This window comes from Myotis lucifugus, unplaced genomic scaffold, assembly GCF_000147115.1.
Source record: "Myotis lucifugus unplaced genomic scaffold, Myoluc2.0 scaffold_190, whole genome shotgun sequence".
Taxonomy (NCBI): domain Eukaryota; kingdom Metazoa; phylum Chordata; class Mammalia; order Chiroptera; family Vespertilionidae; genus Myotis; species Myotis lucifugus.
In genome coordinates this window covers 1,514,291-1,523,283 of record NW_005871238.1, presented here as the reverse complement: position 1 = coordinate 1,523,283, position 8,993 = coordinate 1,514,291, and the positions used below count along the sequence as shown (strand labels likewise).

Below are 8,993 nucleotides of genomic sequence, written 5' to 3'. Positions count from 1 at the left end.
CTCCTCTCGCTTCAGTCTCTTGGAATGTCTGGGCGCAGTTAGCACCATTGTTTGGAACTGTGTGTACGTGAACGTGAGTGTGGGTTCCCTGCCTGCTGGGAGCTTGTGAGAGCAGCGATGCGTCTCCTGCTTCCTTTATACATCCCTGCATGCAGGGAGGACTCAAGTCCTCCAGGCTCTGGCCCCATGGGTGGAGGGTGGGCCTCCAGGATGTGGACCGAGGACTCAGGTAGACTCAGGACTGCCCGCCCCGGCCATCTTCCTGTTCTGTAATGGGTCTAGCGGTGCACATCGCACGGGAAAGTTAGGACATGCAGGGTCTTCACTGGTTCTGGTCAGCACACTCGGAACTGTTACCACTGGCTACTAACACCGGAGTGAGCACACTGAGAGTGCTCCGTGCTGGTGCCTTGAGCATTGCATGCTCCTGACACCAGTGTGCGGTGAAAGCATGACCATCTGAGAAAGAAGGCCTGGCTTTGGCACTCACTAGTCATGTGATTTGGGGAAGAAACTTACTATCAGTTCCTTCCTCTATAATGGAATTTTGGGGAGGATGAAATACGGTGACAGTGCCTCATATCGCACAGCCCGTATTCAACATTCAATTTCCCTTCCTCTTCCGCCTTCTTTGTAGAGATGAAGACCACAATGAAAAGTTTATCACATGGCAGTTAGAGGAGGTGGCAGCCTGCAGTCTGTGAGGTTGCACGTCCAGGTAGATTAGGGTTACTGAGGAATGTTATGGTGGGTGGGAAGGTGTGATTATGTTAAATATTTACCTGCAGGTCCTCGGCTTATCTCCTAGGTGGAGATGCAAATACCAAGCCCTTTAAACAGGCCCACCCTTCCTAGAGAACCCACACCCCTGGACTTCATTCCTGGGGGGAAGAAGTCCCCCACGCACGATCACAAAGCCGGCCTCCACTTAGTCATTCTCTTCCCAGATGGCAGTGGGGGCGCCATGGGGTCAGACTCTAGTTCAGAAAGGTCACCTCTCTAGGGGAGAGAGGTTAGGGTGGAAGCAGATGGGGTGGGTGAGTGCACAGACAGCTGTAGGATTCCTAGTATTGGGAAGGGCTAATTTGGGCCACAGTCTGGTTGGAGTGGGCACAGTGCTAAGGGACTTGTGTCTTTTAACCACATGCAAGGTCCAGGTGGGGTGGGCAGCGGATGAATGCAGAGGGCTCAGCCGGAGGAGGGAGACCTCTCAGTAGGCTGTCAGTCATGCAGGTGAGAGATACCCAGGACTAAACTACGGTGAAGGAGGTAGAGAAAGAACAGCGGTATAGGTAGAATATGAAAGATGTACTGGACAGGTAGAGGGAGCGGTCACGGCGAGAGGAATAGGTGATGCTGGGTTTCTGGGAGGGGGGCTTGGTGCACTGTGGTGCCGCTACAGGGTAAGGGAAGGGAGAGGATGTGTTACGAGGTGTGGGCCGGGGCCCGGAGTGAATGCAGATTGCTGATTTCAAACCTTGAGCTCATTTATTTGCTCATCAATCTTTATGTGAGCACAAGCTGATGCCGGGCGCCATGCTGCCTGCCTTCCCTGCATGACCTCTCCCCTCCCCTCCACCCGGAGTTCTCTCTCCTTTTACAGATGAGGACACTGAAGTTGAGAGAGATTAGGGTATATAGCAGAGCTGCCATTCTTTCTGCATTGCACTGCCAGGCAGCTGTCTGGGATGCAGGGCTGTCGGGAGCTGCTGAGGGATTTGGGGGCACCCTCCGTCCCTGGTGGGGCGGTGTAGATGCTGAGTGAGGTGGGGATGCAGTGCCTGCCTGTGCTGGGCTGTGTGGCCTTGTGGAGCTCTATGTCAGTCAGCTGGGGCCTGGGTGCCCCGGGGTGTGAGGGGTGGGGTGAGGACGCTGCTGAACTTGCTGCCTGGCGGGGCTGGACTCTGGCCACCCAAAGGCGCTTAGGCCACTGATAATAGCCCTGAGGGATTAGGGCCTTTGGGAGAGTAGATCTGGGTATCTGCTTAGGCCCCAGACACTGCTGAGCTTCCGGGGACAGAGTCCTGTGGCAGGAGGAGGACTCATGGGAGGGGCAGATCCTGGAAGAATCCAAGGATACTCAGTGCTGGCTCTTCAACCTGCTCCCCCAACTGTCCTGGAAGCTGTCCGCCTCTTTAGTTCTGGGTTCCCTTTGTCGAGACTGGTCCCCACTGCTGATGCAGGAGCAACGAGAGGGGCTGACGAGGGACCTGCCCTCAGGACCCTCTGCGCCTCTGCAGACCCCACTCCATCAGGGTAACGGGGAGAGACTGGGCCCAGTGTTGACCTCTGAGAATGACCAGTGTGACTAGGGTTTGGGGCTCCCTTGGGTCCCTGCAGCACCCTGATTCAGGGCTCCTCCTCCAGGGCGAGTCCGCCTGCAGAAGGGGGCATCTCTCCAGATCGAGGGGCTCCGGGTGGAGGACCAGGGCTGGTACGAATGCCGCGTGCTCTTCCTGGACAGGCACAGCCCTGAAGACGACTCTGCTAACGGCTCCTGGGTGCACCTCACAGTCAATTGTATGAAGCTGGGAGCAGGGTGATGGGGCCCCTGGCTGGTGAAGGGGGAGGGTGTGTAGGGGGAGGAGTATGGCAGATTCTCCGCCCCCACCCTTGCTGACACCCTTATTTGCTCTCATTGTTTGTATTCTGTCCCTCCCACGCCCACTCCTGCACTTTCCGGTCTTCGAAATCCAGTCTAGGGTCTAGAGGCTCTCTGTTAGGAACTTTCTCTTCCCCTCTCTTCCCTGCTCCTGCCTCCCTGGCCAGGAGAGAGTAATGGGTAAGGGGTGGGGGCTCTTGGGCCCTGAGTGAAACACAGATCACATATATACAGCATATTTTTCAAAAATAGCTTTTAACCCAATACCACATGAATTCTTTCTCAACTCTGAGAAGGAAGGAGGTCATAATTATTCCCATTTTATAGATGAGTAGACAGGGGCACAGGGAGACTGGGTCATGCCACTGATTAGGGGCAGAGTGGAGTCTAGAACCCTGGCCTCCTGATGCCCAGAACAGTGCTCTTCTAGGGGCACCTGGCTCTGAGCACCCTGCCTGTGCTCAGACCCCGTTGCCAACTCTGCAAACCATTTCAGGCTGGGCTGGTGCAATCCTCATTCAGCCCCGAGAGCAGCAGACAGGGTGGCCCTGGGCTGGGGGTGCCTGTGAAGCTGGGTGGGCGGAGGCTGCAGCCCTGATCTGTCTCCCTGCCTGCAGGCCGGGAGCTCCTCTGGCAGGCCCTGATGCCTCTCTCTCTGCAGCACCCCCTCAATTCCTGGAGACACCTCCTCAGGTGCTGGAAGTTAAGGAACTGGAGCCCTTGACCTTGCGTTGTGTGGCCCATGGCAGCCCCCAGCCTCATGTGACTTGGAAGCTCCGAGGACAGGACCTCAGCCAGGGCCAGGGCCCGATGCAGGTGAATCCTGTTACTGGCTGGAGTGAGGGGCAGGTGGGGGTGTGGGGACGGGCTGTGGGACAGAGCTGGCCAAGGCCAGAGGAGCCTGGGGTGCTGCCTCCCTCTGCTGGCCAACCTGGGAAATGCAGGGTCTGAGGCCTGCTGGAGGGGCCTTCCCCCTCCACTCCTACCCTAGGTGCAGAATGGGACGCTGTGGATCCGGCGGGTGGAGCGAGGCAGCGCTGGGATCTACACCTGCCAGGCCTCCAATTCCGAGGGCAGCACCACCCACGCCACGCAGCTGCTTGTGCTAGGTGCCGTCCTTGGGGAAGGCCGGGAGCTGGGACACCGATGGGGAGGCCTGATTGTGGTGGGGGGGGTGGTGGGGGGTGCACATCTGGAATTTGGAGGAGACTTATGCCTGAGGACAGGGGCCCGTGGAGAGTGAGGCAGCTCCCAACACAGGCTGTTCTTCTAAAATTGGCATCTTACGTTTTAAAAGGTTCGGTAAGCAGACAAATAGACATTTAGTGCAAAGTGCTGCAGTGTAGAGGCGAAAGCATGGGTGCTGGTGTTCGTTCATGAGCCCTGTGGCCCCCGTGGCCCCCGTGGCCCCCGTGGCCCCCGGTCTCCCCATCTATATAAACACTTGGAGTGGGGGAAACGAGTTAAGTCGGCTCGCGTGAATTGCGCGTACTCCGCGGGAGCCGTCGTAACTCGGTTCATATAGATTTGCGGTGGAGTGCGGGAAACGTGTATCTCGGGCCGATTGTAACTGCGTATTACCAAATATTTGTTTGTTTGCCGTTCACAAAGATACCTACCTGCGTATGCGAACCGTTTCATACCCATTGGGGTAATAGGTATCATAAAAATCCCTGATTTTGTGCGGGAAACCTAAATAATTGCCAATAATTGCCCGCGCCATCTTATATTTTGGCGGGAAATTCACCCCACACCGGAGTGTAAAGAGGTTCGTATCTACTCCCACAAATTGTAGGGCGGTGACAAGAATTTAATTAGTGATCAGCACCTAGTAATTCCTGGCCAAGACCTCCCCTTTAGAATGAAAGCTGAGCAACAGAAGGCCTGGACCCTGCCTCCATCGAGCCCCTGAAAGGCCGTGTCGGGAATGGCTGAGGGTGAAGTCTTTGGTGTTGGGAAGGCTGACTGTGAACCTCACCTTCCCTGCTGACCTTGGGAAGCCGCTCACAGCCTCTCTGCCTCTGAGCCTTCGTTTCTTTTCTTTCTTTTTTTTTTTCTATTTATTATTTATTTATTTATTTATTTATTTATTTATTTATTTATTTATTGCTTAAAGCATTACAAAGGGTATTACATATGTGTCCTTTTTTTTCCCCCCGCCCTTGACAATACCCCGGCTTCCCCTACCCCTCAGTGTCTTATGTCGATGGGTCATGCTCATATGCCTGCATACAAGCCCTTCAGTTGATCTCTTAACCACCTCTCTATTGCACACCAACCCTCGGCAGCCTTACCGCTACAGTATGACAATCTGTGTGAGCCTTCGTTTCTCTCTCTGTTCCCAGCGACACAGTCTCTTCTGAGGAGTGAAAGGCAATGAGCAGGGCTAGGCAGAGCCCCTGGGAGCGGAGAGGGGAGCGAGCAGAGCAGCGGCAGCTGCTGGGGTGGTGCTCTGTGGCTTGAGCGGGCTCTCAGGAAGCGCCCCCGAGATGGGGGTTCAGAAAGCAAAGGCCTGGGACAGGAGTGACCTGGCACGAGTCACATCGCGCTGCCCCCACGTAGCTAACAGCCGCCCATAGGCGCTGACGTGTGAAAAGGGCTGGCCAGGCGGGAGGGCTGGGATCGGGAGGGCGGAGTCAGGACGTGTGAGCTGCACACGGTAGGAGACAGCAGCTGCTCTGGGGTCTGGAGTAGATGTGTTCTGTGGCCAAAGAATAAATAAATGGCCATTCGGTGCATGGATGGCCATCAGAGGGGGAGAGGTGGGGAGCCTGTGACGCGGCACCCAGAGTTAAGTTAGGGTTTTTCAAAATGCTGACACCGCCGAGCTCAAAAGGTTCGCCATCACTGGTCTAGAGGGTGAATGAGTGGAGAGTTAAACCCTGGTACCCCTCCCCAACACACACACACACACACACACACACACACACACACACGCACACACACACACACACACACACACACACACGGTTTCAGGCAGGAGTTGCTGGGTGAAGGAGTGTTCTAGAGGGCAGCTCCAGGAAGAGCAGTAAAAGTGAACTCAGGTGTCTGGGAAGACTGTGGGCTGAGGCCCCTCCCACCCCTGTGCTCCCCACAGGACCCCCAGTCATCGCGGCACCCCCCAAGAACAGCACGGTCAATGCCTCCCAGGATATCTCCTTGGCCTGCCGGGCCGAGGCGTACCCTGCCAACCTCACCTACAGCTGGTTCCAGGACAGCGTCAACGTCTTCCACATTAGGTGGGGCTCTGAGGGATGGGGCGGGGACGGAGGGGGGGCAGGTTTGGGGGAGCCTCTTGGCTGAGCCAGGCCTAGACTCCTCCCCACACGTGCCCCATTGCAGCCGCCTGCAGTCGCGCGTGCGGGATCCTGGTGGATGGGAGCCTGTGGCTGCGGGCGGCCCAGCCTGATGATGCGGGCCGCTACACCTGCGTGCCCAGCAACGGCCTCCCGCACCCGCCTTCCGCCTCCGCCTACCTCACTGTGCTCTGTAAGCCTGACCCCTGCTCCCCTCACAGCCTGCCCCCTCCCCTGGGCCAGGCCCGGCGCCTCCTGCATCATTTGCCACCGTTTCCCCCCAGACCCAGCCCAGGTGACGGCGATGCCTCCTGAGACACCCCTGCCCATCGGCATGCGAGGGGTGATCCGGTGCCCAGTTCGTGCCAATCCCCCGCTGCTCTTCGTCAGCTGGACCAAGGATGGGCAGGCCCTGCAGCTGGACAAGGTACAGGCTGACAGGCTTGGGGCAGGGGAGGGAGGCCTCGGCTTGTTTTTCCAGTCAGGACAGCTGGGGCGGAGTTAGTTCAGTCTAATTTAATTCACCGACTAGAACAGGGGTCCTCAAACTACGGCCCGCGGGCCACATGCAAATACAAACATTGTATTTGTTCCCGTTTTGTTTTTTTTACTTCAAAATAAGATATGTGCAGTGCGCATAGGAATTTGTTCATAGTTTTTTTTTAAACTATAGTCCGGCCCTCCAACGGTCTGAGGGACAGTGAACTGGCCCCCTGTTTAAAAAGTTTGAGGACCCCTGGACTAGAACATACACGTGCTGCCGGGGACTGTGCAGGGTGCTGCGTGGGGAGCCGAGCAGAGAGACGTCCGTGCTTAAGGAGGGCACAGCCTAGAAGCCGGAGGGACAGCCACAGGGACACTGTGCTGGAAGGCCAGGGATGGAGGAAGTACCTTCCTGTTAGGCACTGGTCGAGGATAGATCAGCTACCGGCTGGGACTTTTGTGGTGGGCCTTGAAGGGTGGACAGACATGCCATGCAGAAACCAGGGCCCAAAGGCAAAAAACACCAGAGTGCATCTCTGACACAATGAGCCACCCAGCGTGGGGGGAGCATGTGTGGATATGCATGTGCTCAGGAGGCTGGGAAGGCAGGCTGGTGCCAAAAGGAAGAACTCTGGATGCAACGTAATATGACCTCATCCCAAGGAGATTGGGATCTTTTGTTTGTCTGCAAAGACTATAAATTCCTTGTGGGCTAGTATTGCATCTTTTAATCCTAGTGTCCCCAGGGTTACGGCCGTAATAGTACTCAATAGATTTTTGTTGAATGTTGGGGGGAAAAAAGTCTAAAGGCAGTTGGAGGCAGTGAAGTTGCTTGAGCGATGGTGTGGTAGCAGGAGTTGCATTTGTTGGATGGAATGGAGGGGGAGAGAGTGGGCAGGGAGAGGGGTTCAGGGGCTGTTGAAGTGGTCCAGGTGGGAGTTGTGTCTCTTGAGTCAGAGAGGAGGACATGAAGATGGATGGCCTCACGTCTAGACAAGAGGCCATCCCAGGAGGACAGACCTGGTGGGTATGTAGACGGGGGAGTGAGGGAGAATGAGGAGTTAGAGGTGAGCAAGGACAGTGGGGCCTTTCACAGAAATAGGGAAGCCCGGAAAAGGATCTGATTTGGGATGGAAGATGCTGAATTTAGTCATGGAGTGCTGGGAAGACAAATAGATGAGGTTCCAGCAGCTCACCTGTAGGGGGCGCCATCCACACTGTATTCCCTGGAGTTGTGCAGTGCTGGCCTTCACTGCCCGTGGGGGTGGCCCCACTCTGGGAAAGGGAGAGAGAGGACTGGGGTGCGGAGAGGTCAGGCCTGGAGGTTGAGCTGTGGTGTCCTCTGCATAGCGGTGGGCTTCCTCCTCCCTGGCATGGCCTCTCTCCATCTCGGTTTTGCTTCTGCTGACTTCGTTTTCCTCATTGTCATCTCCTCTTCCCTCCAGTTCCCCGGCTGGTCCCAGGGCCCAGAAGGCTCGCTGGTCATTGCCCTGGGGAATGAGGATGCCCTGGGAGAATACGCCTGCACCCCTTACAATAGCCTTGGCACGGCAGGGCCCTCCCCCGTGACCCGAGTGCTGCTCAAGGTGAGGCCCCGGGTTAGCCAGCAGCGGCGGGGCAGGTGGCTGAAGATGCCCCCTGTGTGGACACCTGGCTGGTAGAGGTGTGTGTGTGTGTGTGTGTGTGTGTGTGTGTGTGTGTGTTGGGGGGTGGGCTTCCAAGTCTCTGTTTCTTGTGTGGCCACAGCAGCAGCGGTCAGATGCCATCCTAGGGTCTTTTTGCAGAGGTGGTGCTAGTGCAGTGATGGCGAACCTTCTGAGCTCGGCGTGTCAGCATTTTGAAAAACCCTAACTTAACTCTGGTGCCGGGTCACATATAGAAATGTTTTGATATTTGCAACCGTAGTAAAACAAAGACTTATATTTTTGATATTTATTTTATAGATTTAAATGCCATTTAACAAAGAAAAATTAACCAAAAAAACGAGTTCGTGTGTCACCTCTGACACGCGTGTCATAGGTTCGCCATCACTGTGCTAGGGAGATGGGCCATCAGTCACACAGCACATCCACAGTCAGATACTCGTTCCACCCCCCCCCCCCCACTGACCTTGACCTGTACACCTCAAAAAGGCCGCCCAGCGCCCCAGTCTCCCCTGTCCCACCAGGGGAACAGAAACACAGTTAGGGAGAGAGTGAGAGATGAGCCTGAGGTGCGGTGGAGCCCCAGAACGGGGACACAGTGTGAGAGGGCCTTCCCAATGCCAGCTCTGGGTTGCAGGCCCCCCCAGCTTTTCTAGAACGGCCCAAAGAAGAATATTTCCAAGAAGTAGGGCGGGACCTACTCATCCCCTGCTCTGCGCGAGGAGACCCCCCTCCAGCCGTCTCTTGGGCCAAGGTAAGGGTCCGGGCTGCGTGCCTATCCTCTGCCCGCGCATCCCCCTCTCCCTGCCCCTGGGCGTCGTGTGGGAAGGAGGACGTGGGAAGGGAAAGGGCTCCTCAGACGCAAGGCGGGGAGGAAGCTGGAGCCGCCCCGCAAGGATGGGGCGCCCGTGGTGAGGGGTGGCTGCGTGTGTCCTCAGGGCTGACCGGTGTCTTGTAGGTGGGCCGGGG

At 56.5% G+C, this 8,993-nt stretch overlaps 1 protein-coding gene across 1 annotated transcript in view; it reads left to right on the top strand.

Annotated features, from left to right (window-relative positions):
- IGSF9 (immunoglobulin superfamily member 9) overlaps window positions 1–8,993 on the top strand; it is an 18,796-nt gene that overhangs the window by 5,235 nt on the left and 4,568 nt on the right. Inside the window, 9 exon segments of the mRNA XM_014462785.2 lie at window positions 2,368–2,520; window positions 3,264–3,418; window positions 3,594–3,711; window positions 5,700–5,841; window positions 5,945–5,966; window positions 5,968–6,091; window positions 6,183–6,325; window positions 7,827–7,967; window positions 8,662–8,919. Coding sequence (XP_014318271.1) covers window positions 2,368–2,520; window positions 3,264–3,418; window positions 3,594–3,711; window positions 5,700–5,841; window positions 5,945–5,966; window positions 5,968–6,091; window positions 6,183–6,325; window positions 7,827–7,967; window positions 8,662–8,919 — 1,256 coding nt within the window.